This window comes from Daphnia pulex, chromosome 8 (assembly GCF_021134715.1).
Source record: "Daphnia pulex isolate KAP4 chromosome 8, ASM2113471v1".
NCBI classification, from domain to species: Eukaryota; Metazoa; Arthropoda; class Branchiopoda; order Diplostraca; family Daphniidae; genus Daphnia; species Daphnia pulex.
In genome coordinates this window covers 3,175,984-3,196,095 of record NC_060024.1, presented here as the reverse complement: position 1 = coordinate 3,196,095, position 20,112 = coordinate 3,175,984, and the positions used below count along the sequence as shown (strand labels likewise).

General features: G+C 38.7%; 2 protein-coding genes across 2 annotated transcripts; one reads left to right on the top strand and one right to left on the bottom strand.

The window, feature by feature from the left end:
- Window positions 1-1,816: 1,816 nt before the first annotated feature.
- Window positions 1,817-2,656, bottom strand: LOC124199522. Its single transcript, XM_046595352.1, has 2 exons — window positions 2,278-2,656; window positions 1,817-2,208 (listed from the first exon to the last, which is right to left on the bottom strand). The coding sequence occupies exons 1-2, from the start codon at window positions 2,616-2,618 to the stop codon at window positions 1,971-1,973; spliced, it is 579 nt and encodes a 192-aa protein (XP_046451308.1). The 5' UTR covers window positions 2,619-2,656; the 3' UTR covers window positions 1,817-1,970.
- A 15,267-nt stretch (window positions 2,657-17,923) lies between these two features.
- On the top strand, window positions 17,924-19,579 carry LOC124200511. The gene has a single exon (XM_046596782.1). The coding sequence runs from the start codon at window positions 17,924-17,926 to the stop codon at window positions 19,577-19,579; it is 1,656 nt and encodes a 551-aa protein (XP_046452738.1).
- The last annotated feature ends 533 nt before the right edge of the window (window positions 19,580-20,112 follow it).

Here is a 20,112-nt window from a genome sequence, read left to right as displayed (position 1 = left end):
TATGGGAAATTTTAAAAATGGGAATCAGAAAAAATATTTAAGGCGTTTAGTTTTTTATTTTATTGGTACAAAAATCAATATTTTTGTAAAACCAAGATAGCTATTTGATAGCAATTTTATTCTAGTTTAAGGTGGTAAATTTTGTTTTTGTAATGGATTCCTAAGTATTTAATAATTTAGTTTATTTAATGTTGTTTGGGTTCGGGTTAAACGGGACATGGAAAACGGGGTAAAACAGGTATTTCCAGATCAACGTTATTTCCAGAAAAACGCCCCCTGGCAACAAAAACAAAGGAAAAATGATCGAAAAAACTTTTTTGATAGTATCTACACTTCTACTTTATAAAATAAATAAAAATACAGTACTTCTGAAAGGGAAATGAATTTCCTTTTCACCAGTGCATTATTTAATAAATATAATTAAGCCGTTGCAGAGAAAAACGATGTTCCATTTTACCCCTGGCTCTGTTCCGTTTCACCCTTCATATTTTGTTTTTCGTCATTTTTTCATGTTGGCATTTCATCACATAACTATTAAATGAATCAACGAAAAAATGAAAAAATTACCAAATGTAAATAAATGCCAGGGAATCACCCCTATCTTTTTATTTTTTCATAATTCTTATTTTTATTAAAATGGCAGCGTAAAAGAAAATGTCCCACTTAGCCCGGTCTCCCCTATTAACTATAAAGCACACGTAACGAATGTACATGATAAATTTTGAATGTTTCGTTTCTGTCCGTTGAAGTATTTGAAGCTTCTCCGTGAAGACCTGTAACCTGTTGTTGCCGAAATTTGAGTCCTTAAAATTACCTGCCAATCAAACAATAATTAAATATACAGTAGCTACCCGAAGTCTTTGGAAGCCCGAGAGGACCTTATGCAAAACCTCTGTTTTTGCAGTCCTCTAATTAGTACAGTTTTTAACCAAATTCTTTGAAATTTGGTGTGGAGATAGCTAAAGGTAGTGGGAACACCTCTGATTTTTTATCGATTTTTTTTTACATTTCCTGAAGTACTTTTGACCGGATGTAAAAGTGTTTGGAAAGCCGAGAGGACCTTATGCAAATAAGGCCACTTTGGCCTTTTTTTCCAGTTGAACGGTTAGGGCTAGGGAAACGCGACTTTTTTCAAAAAATCGACCTGATCAAAATCAGACCTGAAATAAAGCTAACGCAGGTCTATTTTTTTTTAAGTCGCGTTTCCCTAGCTCTGGCTGTACACACAAAATTTGAAAGCATTTGGTTAAAAACTGTAGTACTGAGAGGACTGCAAAAACAGCGTTTTGCAGGTACTGTATCTTAGGATAGCAAAAATAAATAAAAATCTGGACTTTATTCAGTTAGAATCGACTTGCGATTCAGAATAGGACAAACCTATTTCTGATTTTCAAAGTCCCTTTCTGCATTACGACTCGAAAAATTCCTCCGGAAAAAAGCGGGTATTAAGGACGCTTTGAGTCCCGGATCGGATGTTTAAAAAAAGACAAGCGTAAATTTCCCTACTCTGAATAATTATTTACCATTGTTAAATTTAATACTGATCATTCAGGGCAAATTTGCAACCCGCCTAAATCTATATATTTTTTACCCCTCAAAACGTTTCAAAAATAACTAATGTGGTACTAGTCATGTAGAGTCACTCGTCCTTAACGCTAACTGTTTATAGCCTGTTACAAGGTCTAAAATGACCTTTAAGACAGAGAACTAGGCTCGGCGTTCTAGCGTGATCATATTTTTTACATAATTTTTTTTTAAAATGCATTACCCTCCCGGCCCACCAATCAAGGAAAATCAATATTGGAAAAATCTTCAATAACTTTGGAAAAAGAATTTATTGAATGCATAAAAATTATAAGTGGCGAATTATATCTTAACCAGTGGAATTTTTTATTGCAATTACCATCCAAAAAACGATGATTTCTTGGAAAATAAAATAAGGAATTTGATGATCATTTCAATTCTTCGCCCTAAGAGCAAGTAGAGTAGTTAGTCGTGCTGGCACATGTTGCGGTCAACTTACGTGTTGAGAGAGAAGTTGTCGTCGTTGTCAATGTAGTTGTTCCGAATGCCAATTTAAAGCGAGGGGCACTGGCAGGGAATCCTTCTGGGAGACTGAAACCAGACTGAACAGTCAAGGGGATAAGATTGTTTTTGTCGGATAATGTCTCGGAGGAAGGAATTGATGTTTCTGAAGGTTCAGCAGATCTGAAAACATAGTGTCATGTCATGTTCTGGAATATTATGTAATAGCAAATGTAAATTTGAAAAAAAAACCTTTTAATTGGGTTGTCAAAGTGTAATATACTGCTATCTTTCAGATTATCATTGTCATCGTCGTAGAAAAGTCCACGGCGTGCATGGCCGTGGTTTTCTGCCTCGTCATACAGAAGACCACGACGACGACGTCCAGCTGAACAGGTTGTCAATGTGCCAGCAGAAGTGGTGCAAGTGGTAACAGACGTAGTTGTTATAGTCGAAGTTGCTGTAGAGAGGATCACAGTAAAAGTACTCAAGAAAATCCGAGCATTGTCTTCTGGCTTCCCGTCTGCATTTTCAACTTGAGCGTGAATGGAGATAAAACTCAAGAAAAGTACGTAAACGAATTTGAAGTGCATTTTTTCTGAGGATGTGGGAGAATGTTGTAATGCTACCACAAAGTTTTCTAACTTATATACCTACCCCGAAACACCAAAATAATCACGAATAGAGTCACAATTGATATTCAATGTTTTTTTCTTCATATTGCTTGAGGGTGATGGGGATTAAAAGAAGAGGTTTTTACTTCGCCAGCTTTTCCTTGTGCTATTACACCTGACGACTGTGTACTTAATTTTAAGTAGGAGAGAGCAGCATCAATAGTTGTATAAAATATGATATATACAAGTAGTTAATAAAAAATATTTTATGTCTTAATGATATACTTGCGTAATGCTAAAATGAGTCCGAAAAAATATAATAATCATGATCTCAAAATTTTTAAATTTGTCTTCTAGCTCTTGGAATTAAAGTCGTGTCTCCCTCTTTCTTAAGGGAACTTTTATTTTTAGGAAACTTTTCTACAATCTACATGAATGCATCGGCTATCACGCGGAAAAAATTATATTCAAATGCTTTCTTATGAACTATTTTCTACGTTTGTTTGGCAAACAATTCAGAGAAACCGTGGGAAGTATAAGTGATGATAAAGAATATTTCGCCTAATGATGTGGTTTTTATTTATATTTTTAGTATCTCATTACTTGCACGGCAAACAATGAGATCATAAAGCTAAAGAATGCAAACGAAAATAGATCTCAATTATTTTTTAGTGATAACTTATTCCCATCTCGTATAATGAAAATATGAATTATAAATCAACTACCACAAGTATTGGATCACCCCATCAAATTTTTGTGTTTTAACTGAGAAAAACGGTGACTTTCCATTAATTTTGCGAATTTTTTAGTACACAAACATTCCCCCTACAAATAAAATTTTTCCTCAGAGAGATAAATAACTGTTCTTTATCTTTATGATTTTTAATTTTATAAAATGTAAGTATGCTGTAGGGAAACCGAAAATTTGTTATAATTTTTTCGCAAAAAAAGGTCTCACATGGGGTGTCCCTATCCGCGGCATATAGGGGATGCCGCGGGGCAGGATATTAGGAACAAAGTGAATTCTTCTCCCTTTTTATCACCCCCATATCCAAAAAAATCAGCCCTACACTCTAAATAGAATATGAATAAAAAAAATACAATCATGCCTTAAAATCGTGTTGCCTGTACTCTGCTCTCATTATTAAACTAATGACTAACAAATAGATTTAAAATTATGAAAAAATTTGATTAGGGGAGAACGGGACAATTAAGGTAGTGGGTAACTTGGCACCCAGCGTTTTTCGTCCTCTTGCGACCGAGGGATTGGATTTTAAAAATTACCAGTTATAGTTTTTGATAATGCGCATCTTTAAAAAAATTATGGAAATAGTCCATGTAGTATGGAAACAACAACTAAAATAATTTTTTGGCCCTTAAATCGTGTCGTCCGTTTCGTTTTCATTTTTCTTTTGTGGACTTCTCTAGTTAACCTTAAATTTATATAAAATAAGTTTCTGAAAGGAAATTCTTTTTTTCTTTCAGAAACCAATTTATATTTATTTTTATTAAAAATATTATTGCTTGAAAACGCAATAATAACAAAGAAACCTTTTCTTGGGGCAACTTGTGTGGCTGGGTTAGAGATGGGAGGGAAAATTTTTCGGAAAATTTAGTAGATGACGCCATCGCCAGGTGTTCTTTTAGCCCGTAAGAATAACATGGGCCATCCAACCCCGTGTACATGAGCATGTTGCCCCCCAACTCGACCCACCCTCCTTCATTTTCAAAGCTCTTTTGGTTTCAAACAAAGAAAATTGTCAGAAACTAAAAATACGCTTTTTATAGCAAATTGGTTCCTCTTTTTTTTAGCCTAGCGGGGATAAAAAATATTGAGAAATAAAGAAGTGGGAGCTCAAAAACAAAAAAGCGACAACTAGTACAACTCTCCCCTATAGTTAATCAATCATGATAATTTCCTATTTCTTATGGTTTAATTAATTTGGATCATTGTACAATTACAATTAATAAAAAAGTTAAATTTTTTAGACTCTCCCTATTTAGGGGCAGTTGAATTGGCAACACGTGGTAATTTGGTTCTACGAACATTCTCCGTCGTATTAAAAACCGTTAAAAACAAAATCTTTCGTGAATATATTTTCAAAAATTCCTGTGTTTAATACGAAGAAATTATGCAAAAGACTCCTTCAAAGCCGTTTCATCAAGGAACACACCGAGAAAGATAATTTTGCTTGGACCGTAACCCCTGATGTGACAATTTTTAATGTTTTTTGTCTTCATTTTTTTAATTTTTTATTAATTTATTTGCTTGATTTATGTGTCTTCTGTTGAAAGGAGCTATTCAAAATTGCCCTTCGTAATTGAATTACAAGTTTGAAATAATTTTGGTTAATTTTCACCTTATTCAATTTTCTATTAATTTAACCTCGATTTTTGTTATTATAGGTAATAAAATAGAACTATTTGCAAAATCTGCCGTCACATTTCTTGTAACAATTGAGAACTGTGTATTCCCTCCTTGACAGTTTTTTATTAATTATAGTTCATTAGTTAGTTAGTTTTTTATTAATTTGCATGTTTGTTTTACACTTTATATCATATTGATTATTTTATAATGAGTTTCTTTGTTTCTATTTCGAATGTTTGATGACTAGAAATAGATAGGTTTTTCCATAAGGAATACATTGGACCAACTTACGGCTATAGTAGAAGGATATTTATTCTATAAAAATATCGGCTGAATAATTTTACATTTTTAGAATTTAAAAATACGCATAGAAAAAGAAAATTTTTTGCATTTTTTTTTACCTAGCGACATTTTAAAATATTGCAAAGCATATATATACTGTATTACAAAAAAAAGAGGAGGCATGATAGCCCAACTCTTCCCTACAACCGTTGCTGCAAGGTTTTTTACATGTAGCATAACCCTCCTTTTTACTGAGTTTAGGGCTTTTAACAGTTTGCTTTTCATTTATCAAATATTTGCAAAGCAACACCCTATTAATGCCACAGTGCAAAAGCTGACCGCCAATGAAAAGTATGTGAATTGGGGTCAGGTCTGAAAATCCATCCTTTAGGGGTAGAGTTAGCTTTCTTCTTTCCACTTGTTTTGGCTACCCAATAAATTATTTGGCCGATGTAGTTAAGACATATAGGAAAATCTCACATAATGTCTTCGTGATAAGTTCAAACTCCAAGAAAAGCAAATGAAAATAAAAAGAACTTGAGAAGCTTAAGATTACAACTAGAAACAATACATTTCATCCATTGGAAAACATACGAAAGTCTGGTAATTCATAAAATGGACAGTCTAGATCTATGAATTTCTGGCTACATGTAATTATTCCAGATTCCGGAAACCATTATCTCACAAGAAATCTCCTTCTAGAGAAGGTAAATTTTACTAAAGGGTCCACTGCATTACCGTAGGGCGCAGCTCGTTTGTTGCGAATGTCTACCATTCTGGCTACATTTTGACCACATGAAGCGTCGTCATAATCTATTAAACAAATGCAGTAAATGTAAGAGGTATCACGTCTAAGTAGATCATTCAAATACCTGGATGAAGAAATTACACAGATGGAGGATCTTGTTTAGGACCGTACTTCTTGACAATCAACATCTTTGGTTTAACCAATTACTAACATGTAGCCTCTGTCCTTCTTCGTTCCAATTTTTCTAAATCAGATTTATTATATAAACAAGATAACACATCTATAAAAATTGAATTGTAATGCTGTGCAATTGAGAGTGTAGTTACGTGTTTGCATAGGCTGATTCCAGTGAGGAGAGATGTGTACATTTAAATAAAATATTTGTTGTTTATCGCAAATAGGAAGGTTTTTTGCAATAAAATTGAGATGAATTTGCTACTTCTCGAAGAAAATCTGATTTATTTTTTCCATGAACACAGCATTTAGATCATCGAGTTTCTTTTCGGTCTCATTCTTCGTGTGAGGAAGAGAGACAGCATTCGTTCCAATCTGCGCTCCCTTAATTGGCTCTGTGTCAACGACAGAATCACTTTTCGTATTGCCACCCTGACCTATCGCTGTTTAAATGGCTCCGCACCTACTTACCTGACTCGTCTAATCATTCCTCTTGAAAACTCACGCAGCCTACGCTCATCTTCATCTGCTCTACTTCGCGTTCCTCGCACTCGCCATGTTAATCTTGGTGATCGATCTTTTGCAAAGGTCGCTCCTTCCATCTGGAACCGACTCCCCCTTGCTGTTCGTAATGCCACCACACTCCCCAAGTTTCGTTCTCTTTTATTCAAGCACCTTTTCGATTGATGTGTCTTATGCTTTTTCTGTGACTCTTAGCCTGTCGGTACTTTCCGCGTCATTAGAACTTTATTTGGATAATGCGCGTTATAAATAAATCAAATCAAATCAAATCAAATCAAATCTTTTGAATATCTGGCCTAAAACAAATTAAGAAGCAAAAATTTGCTTCACAAACTGTATTTTTAATTTCAAGGAAAAAATCCTTTTTACTTACCCTTAAACTCAATTTGAAAACCTAATAATTAAATTTGGGGATGTGGTGGTGTAGTGGATTAGAGCGTCAACGCTTTGGAAAAAAGGCAATGAGGCTCTGGTTTCGAAACCCAGCTGAACCCGTCAAAAACCTGTAGCAGTCGCGCCGACGGAAGGCAGCACGCATAACACACGGATCCTTGATTGCTTTCAAGGATATGACGTTAAACATACGGTGATGTGTTCAATCACATCTTCCAAATTGGAAACGAAACAGCGTCATTAGATCGGGATTCAGTTCCATGCGATAGTGCGCTATATAAATTGAGACATACATACATACATACATACAAAAGAAAAGATGCCCACTAGTAGGGCATGTTTCTCTCTATGTAAGGGTAGGTTGGCCGAATGCTAATCTTACGAACTAACATGAATAGTAGAAACATAAAATCTCAACCCACACAAAGTTGTGCGGGCGAAGAAACGGACTACAACGGGAAAAAATAAATCTGTTTTCAATTTATAATTAACTACACTAAATATGACGCAAAAAATAAAAAAAAAATTCCTCTGAAACTAAAGCAAACCTTAACCTGTTACTCGTTTAGTTTACTACTTATAAAACACGATCCTTGGTTCCTTTGTTTGGATGTGGCTAAGAAAACTGAAAAATATCCTTTTGTCAAGTAGCTTTTGGAATTTTTATTTTTTCGTTCCTTGTTATCTCTTGGAATGTGAACCAAAAGGCATTGGTTCATTAATGAGAACTAGTTTATGCTAGTCTTAGTAATCATCCATATCGTCAAGTTAATAGCGTTTTGCTACGGTGGCAGAATGGTGAATATGGTGGATATTTTCCAAAAAGCTATTTGACAAAATGCTATTGTAAGAATTGTTAGCCATATCCAAAGAAAGGGAACAAGGAGGTGAAAATGAGTGATATTAGTAAGTTAGTTTTCAAATGATATAATCGAGTCATCAATATTGGTTAATTATTTCAAAATAGAGACATTTAACCATACCTGCCTTGGTGAATAATACAAATTTTGCACACATATAGCTAGTATTACAAATAAGCTAACGTGTGAAGAGAAATAACTAATGATCGCTATAGTTTAAAAAAAATACAGCATAAACAGAATTTTTAACAAAAAAACTTCTCCAATTTTGGCGGCTCTTTGGCTGGTAGTAAGGGCTTAAAATTTTTGGGGCCTACCCCAAAAATCTTTCGGTAATTTTTTATTTTGTCTCATTAGACAAATTCAGCGCCATGTACAATCATGTTTTTCATAAGATATCAAACGAAAATAATTATAGATGTCTTATGGATATGTTGTTGGGATGTAAAAAGGGTAGTCAATTGGTTGTAGTGTGGACGTCCAAGCAACGTCACACATTATATCGCCAAGGTCCAGATGGATTTCCCTTAGATATCTAGAGAACGGTGCTGTGTTGGAGGGTCATATGCATGATGCATGATTATGATGATTATGCATGATTATAACAGTAAATACGACGTACGATTTGCTAATGAAAATACATGAGGTTCAATTAGCAAAGTGGTTAGCAAGCTGTAGTGCGACTCCAGAGGCTGATAGTGCGACACCAGAAGATGATGGTGTAAACCTCGACAAAAGTGTATTCTATTTTCTAAATTTTCTGCTGGTACCACTAACGAATTATAGTCTAATAGGTCGGAAAGACGAATTAGAACGCTCATCATCTTTGGTATAATACTCAATTCATTCATTATTCCCTTGTGCCCATCTAACTTCTGACACACAACAGGGGATTAAATAAGAGACTAGGGTGGGATGAAAGTAAAGCTGGGAATATTCCTCACAAGGTTTTTTTAACCCACTTCTCTGAAATAACACAAAACGTTTGGTAAAGATTATGGCATTTTTTATACAATTTGTATGGCGCTTTTTCGTTACAGTAGTGTTCGAGCTCCATTTGCAATACCAAAAAAATATGATTCAAGCAGAAATGTTTTCAGAGCTGATAATCTTTGAAGGAAGCAATATTTAACTCATTTTCTTGAGTAAAATAGATTAAAATAGAAATTAGAAAATGTTGTCAGCGTTACAAATTAGAAAAATGCAGATTTTTGTATTATTGAGATTTAATACGTATTAAAAATGTCAGTTACATGACTTATGTTCTATTGAAATAATAGTTGTCTCATTTAAGTCTTAAGTCTGTATTTAGCCTATAGGGGAGAGTGGGGTTAGAAGGCCCAGGGACAAGTCCCTCTTTTCTAGTTATTTAGATCTGTATTTCATTTAAAAATTTGGGGTATTGTCATTAGTACCTTATTTTTTAAGAACCTTCGTCATATATGTACCTTTGTTTTGTAATATATGTCATAATTACCACAGTTATAATAAGTACCTTTACCTTAAGTACATTTTTATAAGTACTTTCGTCAATACCTTTTTTTTCAGGTCACAGAAATCTCCCAATTCACAACAAGTACTTTTGTCATAAATCCTTTTTTTGTCACAGTTACCTCCGATTTCAAAAAAATTTCACGTTTTTGTTACGGGATTTATAAAATCAAAAACAAAAAAAAACTGGACGGGACGTCAAACGAATATTTCTTTGTATTATACAATGAATTTTTCAATAAATACACCCAAATTTTGATATTTACAATTTTTTTTATTTATTACATAAAACAAACAATTATAAAAAAAAAAGTCTAGAGACGAAAAAACTTACTTTGTACTCGTTATCATATTCTCTAAAATACTAAATTTATTTGCATGTCTTACACAAAAGTAGAAAAATAAACAATTTTCACTCTAAGCTACTTCGCAGGTGAACATAACACGTCTCTTTTGATTCACCAGAAACCATTTTTTAAGTGTGAGAAAGAGCACAGATTGCCGGATTGTGACGATTTCAAATTGCTCTCAATTGTAAGGCTCGTCCCAGCCTTACTTTACTTGTACAAATTAGTAACGTGACAATTTGTAAGAGGATGACGTTTTGTATTGAAATACACAAGATTGAACATAAGATACACGAATGCGACTATTCAATGTTAGAATAATAAGAGAGAAAGAGAGTTTACCAGCGTGAAGGCCTGCTCGGGGAAGACTGGTTATACAAGGGAAACAAGGGGGCTTTTATACTGGTCAAGGCGGAAGTCAGCGTTGGAGATTGATCTCATTATTGCTGTTATTGCCGTGTTGGGATTGATACTCTGGCTGATGTCGACATCACGGTGTTGGGACTGGATACATCCGTGTGTCGACATCAGGGTGTTGATAATGGATCCATCCCGTGAGTCAGCATCACGGTGTCGGGACTGGATACTTCCCGTGTGTCGACATCACGGTGTCCTTGAGCGGATCCTATTTGCTCAACGGACTCGTTTGCGCATACGCCTTTTTGAATTGCGCGCTTATGGCTTTTGGTGCTTTAGATGTGCCGCTTGTTTGCTGGTTACGGGTGCCCTCCCGTGGCTGGGTTCGGGTACTACTCTCTGCCAGAGCGGTGAGCTAACCCGATCCTTACACAATCAGGGAGCGTCTTATTTTCTGAATGCGATGTCGTCTTAAGTTTAGTTTCTTCTCGACCAAACCTTCAGTCCGCGAATTTGACAGACGAAGACGCAGGGCCGTCGACATTGAGAAAAAGAAGAGCTCGACCAACCACCGGGAGAGCCGGAGTACCTCGAAAGGTATCCTTGGGAATGTTGGATCTTCCAGTAATGGCCGACGACGGAAGTTGGGTGTTCGAAAATATTTTCGTCGACGAAGGTAGTGATTTAACTTTAATGCGCAGTGCGTTCGCCACTGCAGTGAAACTTCTAGGCTCCTGTCAGATTCTAGCTGTGGACGGAGCCAGCGGAATAATCAATCACTATTCATCAGTCAAGGTCCAGTTTCGGGCCGAAGCGGCGGATGAGAATAACTTCTCTCTAGAAGGATCCACCATGAAGACAGTAAGCAGTCCTACACTAACTAACTGAACTGACTGACTGGAACAAGAAGCTAAGTGAAACGGGAGGAAAGGTCGACGTCAGGATAGGGCTGGATAATGCCCACTTGTAAGCCGTCTGAGATTTGAGAGTTGGCGAAGAAAAAGAACCTATCTCGTCCAAAACCGCTTTTGGATAGGTCGTGCGAAGAGTCGTCAATGTTCGAGTAAATTCCACCCGTCCGTACCTGCAAGATCTCCGGATGTCCTTCCCTAGCTTAATCGATTTTAACGACCACAGGAATTTGAAAAGTATTATCGAACAGCCGTTCAGAAGTATCTTGACCAAGGCCACGCTTCCCTTTTTCCCGATCCAGCCGCAAGATACTTTTAGCTCACCATGGAGTTTATAAAGGAAGAAAGCTGTGTGTAGTCTATGACGCCACCGCCACCAGTAAAGGAAAATTTCTCAACGATTCGATCATCCGCGGGCCAGTTCTTCAACCACCTTCGGCAGCAGACATTACCCGCTTTCGAGAAGAAGACATCGTTTGGGCCTCCGATATCGAGAAAATGTTCAGCTGGTTCCGTCTTTCCATCGAAGCAATGATTATTTTAATTCTTATGGCAGGATAAAGACGACAACAAACCGATTATCTACCGGATGGACCGACTTCCCTTCAGAGCCAGCTTTTCCCCGTTCGTTGCCATTTATGTAGTGCGTCACATCTTAAAGGAAACTGGAACGGCGAATGAAGTGATTCCGCCGTAAAGCAGAAGATGTACGGTATCCTTTACCAAAATACGAAAACCATTGATGCGTCGCTAGATGGTGGTTAAGTAAGGACACATATACAACCATAGAAGATGGTGGTGTAGTAGGGAAACACAAATGCAACTAGAGACAAATGAGGGAGATTTTGGCCTAGATACCATCAGTTTAGTTTTTTTTGTAGTCACGCTTGTTTTGAAGATTTTTCAGAATCTTCTGATTGATGCTATAATATAAAAAACACATAAAACTTATTTTTTCAAAAAGATCCTCTCTTTTTCTGCATTGTAGCTTACCCATTTCGTTGAAGGAATCTTGACGTCATAGCTGCGATCAGCAACCTCTTGATGATCCTCAACAATCATGTGGCAGAATTCGTTGAACTTCTCAGGGGATGGATTGGGACATATTTCATACAAATGGCTGCCGATATAGTTCACCTGGCAAACCACCTTCGATAATTATCGTTTCTTGTCTTTAGCGTCCTGAAGTACCACTTCTAGTTTAGGCAGAATGAAACGCAGCAGTGAAAAAGCTTGATCGGCGGGCAAAACAGAAGATTCTTCCGAAGGCAAGATATTAGATTCTTCGAGATGCAAGAGAGGCGTTTCTTCGCTGGCCAACAGCTCGGTCAATATAGGAGATTCTTCGGTTGGCCACAGCTTGTTCAAAAAGAAGTTTGGTTGGGGGCTTACAGAGTTGTGATGATAAAATGCCTGGTTTGTCGTGGTGCAAAGCGTCTTCGTCTTTCAAATTTCCCTCGTGCGCTGGATATGACGAAACCATCACGGAAAAACTGCCTTCAACCATTGAAGTGCCTCTTTGTGAAGCGTCGTCTTACATGATACCGTCTTTCGATGAAGAACCGCTGAGGTTGCGATTAAAAGCGGCATCTAAAAATGTATTCGACCGAATATTGATCAAATTTCTAACACATTGTAAAACAGAAAATACAATTGGTTAATATACAGTCACCTCCATAAGTATGGGATCACCCCGCGCCGTTCCATAAGGTGGCGTGTATTTTTCTAGTTGGTTTTTCGGATGGCAAAATGTGAAAAAATGACATAAATTCACAAAACTTGGAATTTATGTCATTTTACCGCTTTTGTTTTGTCTGAATTTTTTTTCAGATTTTTTCGTTCATGGGATAGGCCTCTAAAAGTGGCTCCAAAAGTATCGGATCACTCCGACGCCAACCGTGTTATCTTATGGCCCAAACTTGTTTTTCACATTGATTTTTATACATTTAATTTTCAAGAAGGAATTTTTATTTTCAAACCGTGTATACACTACCCTTTCATAAACTAACTGTGAGATTTTAATAATGATCCGAATCATTTTCGAATTTTACCAGATTTATTCATTTCCCGAGTTTCTGAAATCAGAGACTGCAGAAGACTTCATTTACGGTTTACAACCTCTATCAGCTGGCGTAGGCAGGAAAATTAGTGTCGTTTCTATACACCACTGGCGCTCTACTACCTTTTCTACTTAAGGGGCGTATAAAAACGCTCCACTCTGTTCTGAACTGCAAAAAATCACTAATGAGGTTGTCATATGGGGTGAAAACCACAAAGAAAATGAATTATTTCCCCGCGAAGACTATAGAGAGCTTCTTGAGTTGACCGTTTTATTCCTTGGGCGCACTGTTTACCCATTTTAATTCAGAAAACCAGGTAAATACTAGCAGAATGATGAGAAACTTGGCTAAATTTATAAAATACATATTCCTTTATAAATGAGGTGCACACCACCATGCAAGGTTTATGGCATACTCTATTTACTTTTTAAAAATTCAGCTCATGTCTCAACGTTTTTATATTACCGACGATGAAGCCCCAACCACAGCGATTCCTCCCGTAAAAACCAATTTCCCCCCCCGAATAGATCCATCAAATGAAGTTGACTTCTCGGAACAGTTGCTGTCATGTACAGTGCCGGTCCACTTATGCGACCACTTGGTTCAGCGGTCGTATAATTGGATGGTCGCATAACCGGCCAAATGAATTAGTAGTAAGTAGAAGGTGATGACTGAATCTTAGTAACACTTTGCTTAAAGAAAACAAATTGTTACGACTGACGAAATTCATCTTTGTTCGAAAAAGTCCAACCCTTTTTAAATAATGAAGGTCAATGACGATTTCATAACAAAATACCTCGAAATGGATTAAAATAATCCAAGTCGCGGCATGTTTATCGACAGAAAAGTTTGAACTAGGGGAATCTCGCGCCAGAAAGTGGTGCAAGCAAAAGGGTGGTCGTATACCTGGATTGGCCGTATGGGCAGGCGGTCTGATAAGTGGACCAGCACTGTATTGGCAAAAGAAGTTGGCTATTATTTGATTTGCTTTAAGTTCTTGATGAAAAAATTGATTGGATGCGTTCCCCAATCATTTATTGGGATAAAATGATTGGGTATCAAAACGTTGAAAAACAGATAATCTCAATGGAAGTCTTCAACGATTGTGCAGAAAGAGGTGTCAAGTTAGTGACTGACTTGAAGGGCATGTCAAAAGATGAAAAAGAACAGCAATATTTATTCCAGGTGATCGAAGAAACCGTGTCCAAACCAAAAACAAAATAGTATTGAACAAATAACAGATGCAGATGCTAACCTTATGAATAACAGAAAGATGAAATACAACAATCAATTTTAAAATGTCTAGGTATTGACACATTTTCTTATGGTGGGAGGGTTAATTTTGAAATTTTTTAAATGACACTTGGTAGATGGATAAAGAACAGTGTGGTTAAGAATAATACAATTGGGTAAGAGCAAAATAAAATTTGAGATTGCTGATACAAAATCTTTAATTAAAAAAACTCGTTTTTTAAGGTTTCTTGGAGGGTGGGAGGGTCAAATGTTGTTCAAGTGACCTCAGCTTTTGGCATACTTTTTAAAATTGCAGTTATCAACCCACACCAGAAGATGGCATTGAATCTAAACAAAAATTGAAAAATTAAACACCATAAGGGAGCCAATTTCACTTGGCTCCAGGAGCCATAAAAACCTTGTTGCTTCTGCATCCGAGGGTGGTAGAGCTACCCACATAACACAGGGCAGTCCTACGAATGTTCGACAAATGTCGCACTCGGATGTTCGAAACATCCGTCGGACATCCACTGAACCGCCAGACATCCGCAAAGGAGGGCGTTCGGAGGTCGGAAAAACGTTAGAAGACCTACCCAAATCGGCGCCCACGGACGTAGAACGGACATCCAAGTTTCACACCGTAGAAATAAATATTTATTTTCTGTCTCGTATACTTCCTCTTACGTCTTTTTATATTTCCTTCTTTATTCCATATCTATTTAAAAAATAAAGTTTCTTCTCATAAATATCATGTCTAAAGGCAAAAAAATTTTTTAAACTATTTTTCTACCTGAAGGAATTTTTAAGTTCGCGCCTTTGCGGCTGATATTTTTTGTGAAAACACGTAAAAATTCAACGTCTTCAAAGAAAATTACTTTACGTGATTAAATATCTATACTTGGATGTATTATGGATTTCAATAGGATGTTGTTTTTGCTCATCCCAGGGACAACCAATACTTATAGCCATTGAACATCCATTTAACTTCCCGTACGGGACATGGCTGTCAGTCGGATATGCGGCTCTCTTTCGGATATCCGTCGGCTGAAGTGTGCTATGTGGGTATGTTCAAAAACGTTTTTTCGATGTCTGGTATCCAGGCTTAGCGATGAACCCGAAAACAAATCTTAGTTGAAAGGATATCAGGGTTAAAGTTCGGTCCAGTCTCCAACACTTCATTTATGCTTGGTTCATATTTGGACTTTGCTGCCCCGTCAAAAACTGGTCGAATTTTTGTCTTGTACTTGTCGCTTCTGTAGACTGGATGGTGTGGCACATAAATGTGATGATCTTCAAATTCCATGTCTGCTTTCTCCACAAACAGGTTACCAATGAGGTCCTGGTCCAAACGAGATCCTGAGGATAGTTTCTCAATCTTGCCAGCGTACTTTAGAGTCTACCTGCCGCTAACTGGAGATTTCTTTGTATTAATCCATTTGACGGGGTGCAGTAGCGACCATCTGGAACTCTTGAAATTTTTTCTTTAAAAGAGTCGAAACAATTGTTTGCTTCCACTGCGTCTCTTCCATCCAAGTTGCAAAATTTTCTAATTTCCAAAAGAGAGAAATATCTAATTTAACAGTATTTAGTTTGTCTTTTTCCATACTTTTCTTTTCGTCATTTACTTCCAGTCCATCTGCTACATATCTGAGGGTGATGTTTTTTTTTTCCATTTAGGATCAAGAGACTGGATATTCCTGTCTCCAATGAAAATTATTTTTTTCGACTGGGCTGTTTAGACTTTAGTTGAAATGGCACATGTTGTTGTAAATGATGTCACGACCTGTGCTGATGAGATATTAGTATTAGAGATAAGATGTTGAATGATTTGTTGATACGTTCGAAATGGTATTTCTCTTGACGATGGACCACCTAGCATTTTTCCCGAATGGTGTTGTGTAGGCTCTTAATCCTCGCGGGCTTGAATTGATGCTCCACTGTTAATAATCAAGTTTATTTGATCAATGCCCACCAGAATTCCGGATGGCTCTTCTTCTTCTGTTTGAATCTGGTCAAATCTGTTGTCCGCCAATCTCTATTCTTTCAGCCAGAATTGTTCTGCAAATCTTGAATTGATGTTCAGAGCTGTATTGGTGATAAAATAATATTCGAAAGCAAAAAGATTGATTATTGGGGCTGCTTCCAAGGTTCCCCGCACTCTCAACTCAATCAAGTTCTTAATTTCTGGTGGCTTCTCTTATTTTTGCTGGATTACTCTGATTAAGGGATTTTCGACCAGTTCTTTTGAAATAGATTTAAGCACCCATGACCTGTGGGTCCCTTTGTCGGAGAATATGATGGTTTTTGTTTCTTGACCATCCGGGTCGTTTACGAAATTTGTCGCTGATTTTGACATTATGTTTCCAAACATACTTGCACATGCTTTGGTGACGGTTACGGCGCTTCGCGCTTCCTGTTACTGTGAAGCTGGATGTTCCTGCTCCTGCTGGATCTGCAAATCTGCAAGTCATTTTTTTGTCGCATAGTGCCATGTGGTGTCTATCCCGCATCGGTTACAGTTTCGTGGTGAAGTGCAATCGCTATTTTCATGATGTGCCCCGAAACAGTTGGTGCATCTCTGGAGCTCTGCTATGGTTGCTTTTCTTTCTTTAAAATTTTTGGGGCATTTTGAAGGCCAATGCCACTTATTAAGGTATAGGTAGTATAGGTTACCAAAAATTAAATGGCTGTTGTATTATCTCTCTGTTGTCATTGAAGGAGAAAAATTTATTTGTTGTTTTTTACTTTGTTTTACCGGGTAAGTCGAATTTATTCCGACTCCCATTTCTAATTGTGAGGTTGTTGCTGTGTGATGATACCATCTGGCAACACGGCACCCGTCAGCTCCATATATAGGAGAGGACACCTTCCCTGTCCTCTCAGTCTCTGTCTGCTCTTCACAGAGCATTGGTCGTCCAATATACTGATCCGAGCCGCAATCTCTCTCTCTCTTGTTCTGACTTCATCACATGGCGCAGTTGGTGGTCGTTTCAGTTAAAGGTACATTTATCGTGCAATTATTGTGACAATTCATTGGCGTTAATTTCCCGACCAAAGTGTGTGTGAACTGCAGTTTTTGTGTTGTCGCGACAGTTTTCGTCACGACCGCATGGCTGCGCACGGCACTACCCAGTTGACTAGTGACTATTGTGTGGCCTAACATTCTTGCCCGCCATTGTTTCGATTTGATCGGAAGAAGACATTTTTGCATCCACGTTTATCCAAGGCATCCGACTTTAACTTTTGGTTTGAGGTGAAGTTTTCGCTCATGTTGGCTTTATTCATGATAGCGATCGTGATTTATCAGCCATTGAGCCATCGTTTGAACATTTTTTTTCGTCATGCTTTAGTCGTTCCTTGTCATGGTAGCTATCGTGATTTATGGGCCACTAAGCGGTGCATTTTGAGTTCTTGTCTCCACGTTACAGTGTCAGTAGTCAGCAACAATCATCCCGTTTTCATTTTGTTTTCTCTCTCCAAGCTGGAGGGTGACGAAAGTGGGCTTGACTTTGGCTGGCTTTGGAACAAGCACATCAACATGGCGGCGTTTAAACCGTACGGCAAACCTCCACCTTTCGACCTGGACGAATACAAGGATTCTTTCGAACTATGGCACAAGAAATGGACGATTTTTCTTAGCCTGTCGACGATTGATTCGGCACAGGACGCAGGTCAGCGGGCCGTATACAAGGCTCACACGCTGCTATCGTGCCTGTCAACCGACACACTCCAAGCAGTTCTCTCCATGGGCTTAACCGACGCGCAGCTTGACAACCACACGGTCATCATCGACCACCTCCGTACTCGTTGCAATGCCGGCCGCAACCGCCACGTGTTGCGCCAACAGTTTGCGGCAAAGACACAAGGCGTGCAACAATCTGCAGACGACTGGTTGTGTGAGTTGCGGGACTTAGCCCGGAAATGTGAATTCGCTACGGATTGTTGTGCTAATTGTGAAAAAACTCGCATTTTAGGCCAGCTTATATTTGGCGTTGAGAGTGATGAAGTGCGCGTAAAACTCCTCGAACAAGGTGCGACTTTATCGCTGGATCAGGCGCTAACAATCATTCGAACTGCAGAGGCATCCCACAAGCAGTCGAAGAACTTAAAGACAGGTGACGCTGCGGCAATTCAAGGCGCAACCTCTACTTACAAGCGTTTCAAAGAAAAGTCCGGCAAGCCGCCAGCAGGTGGCAGCAATTCAGCAGGCGCGAAGTTCATGGGCTGCTGGAATTGCGGATCGAAGACACGCTGTAAGCCTTTGACGGCCTGTCCGGCCCAAGGAGAGGAGTGTAAAAAGTGCGGCCTACTGAACCATTACTTCAAAGTTTGCCGAAACAAAGCAGCCAAGAAGCAACAGGGCATTTACATTGACCCCTCCCCTCCGACAGTGGGGGCTTTAAACGCGAGTGATTTAGTGGAACTGGCTGTCAATCCGGAAAAATGGACATCATCTGTTGTGATCGATTTTCTCCCAGATACAGGCGCTGACCTCGACGCCATCCCAGAATCACTCTACAAGCGGAGATTTAGCAAGGTGGCGCTGCAGAAAGGTGTACAACCAGTTACAGTAGTGGGGAGCCCGATCATCAGCATTGGTGTTTTCAGCGCGGTTATTGTGTGGACGACACGTGACAAAGTGTCCCGATCAGTGAACACCGCCATTCACGTGTTACGTGAATTAAAGCAGCCAGTGTTGTCCAATAGGAGCCAGCAGATGATGGGAATGCTTCCAGCCGCCTACCCGCATGCGTACGTTGGAATGGTGGCGAGCACGCCACCTACCGACTCTCAACGACAGGCCGATCTCAAAACTCTCATGAACGAATGCCCGCGGATCTTTGACGGAACATGCCACCAGATGTCGGGACCACCATGTCATTTCGAATTGGTGGAGAACGCGCGACCAGTGGCAATGCGAGGCTCACGCCCAGTGTCCGTCCCTTCGTTACCAAAAGTGAAAGCAGAGTTGGACAATCTTGAATCCGCTAACATTATCCGAAAAGTGATAAAGCCGACGGCTTGGGTGCATCCTTTTTTAGTTCCGCTGAAGAAAAATGGCGACATCCGTCTGGTGATCGACTTTCGTGAGTTGAACAAGTGCATAATCAGGCCAAATTTTGAGACGGCCACACCGTTCCAAGCAGTGCGCACCATTCCGCCCGGAATGAAATTCTTCGGAGGCGTTGTTTGATTTTGTTGAAGATTTGATTGTGTTGTTTTTGGTTTCTCGGTCACTTTCAATCTGCTGAATCTTTCGGCTGCTTCTGTTTGCTCACGGATGAATTTTAGCACGCAGTCAATGTTCGTTGGATCGTTAGCTTCTACTTCCGCCCACTTTTCTTGAAGTTTGGGACCAGCTTCACTAACTTCGTCCCCAGGGGACTTCTGTAGGTTGATTTTCTGTGCCGAGAGTCTCCTGTGCAGATTTATCACTGGATTGTGAGTTGAAGGTTTTGCAGAGTTGCGACATCCTTCGCATCTTTCACCGGCTGTAGTGAATCCAATTTATTAAAATGGGTGTTGATTGGCACTTCTTTTTTTCTGTCCATTTTTTCAAGTCCTTTTCAGCTCGTCGATGGCGATTTGATAGTTGGCTTCGGTGAGCTCTAAATTTTCAACAAAAAAACGGGTGGCGGCTGCGGGTATTTGTGATGACGCCATCTGGCACCACAGCTCCCATCCCCTTACAGAATCTAGTTCGGCCCTAAAGCCCCCTTTGTCAAT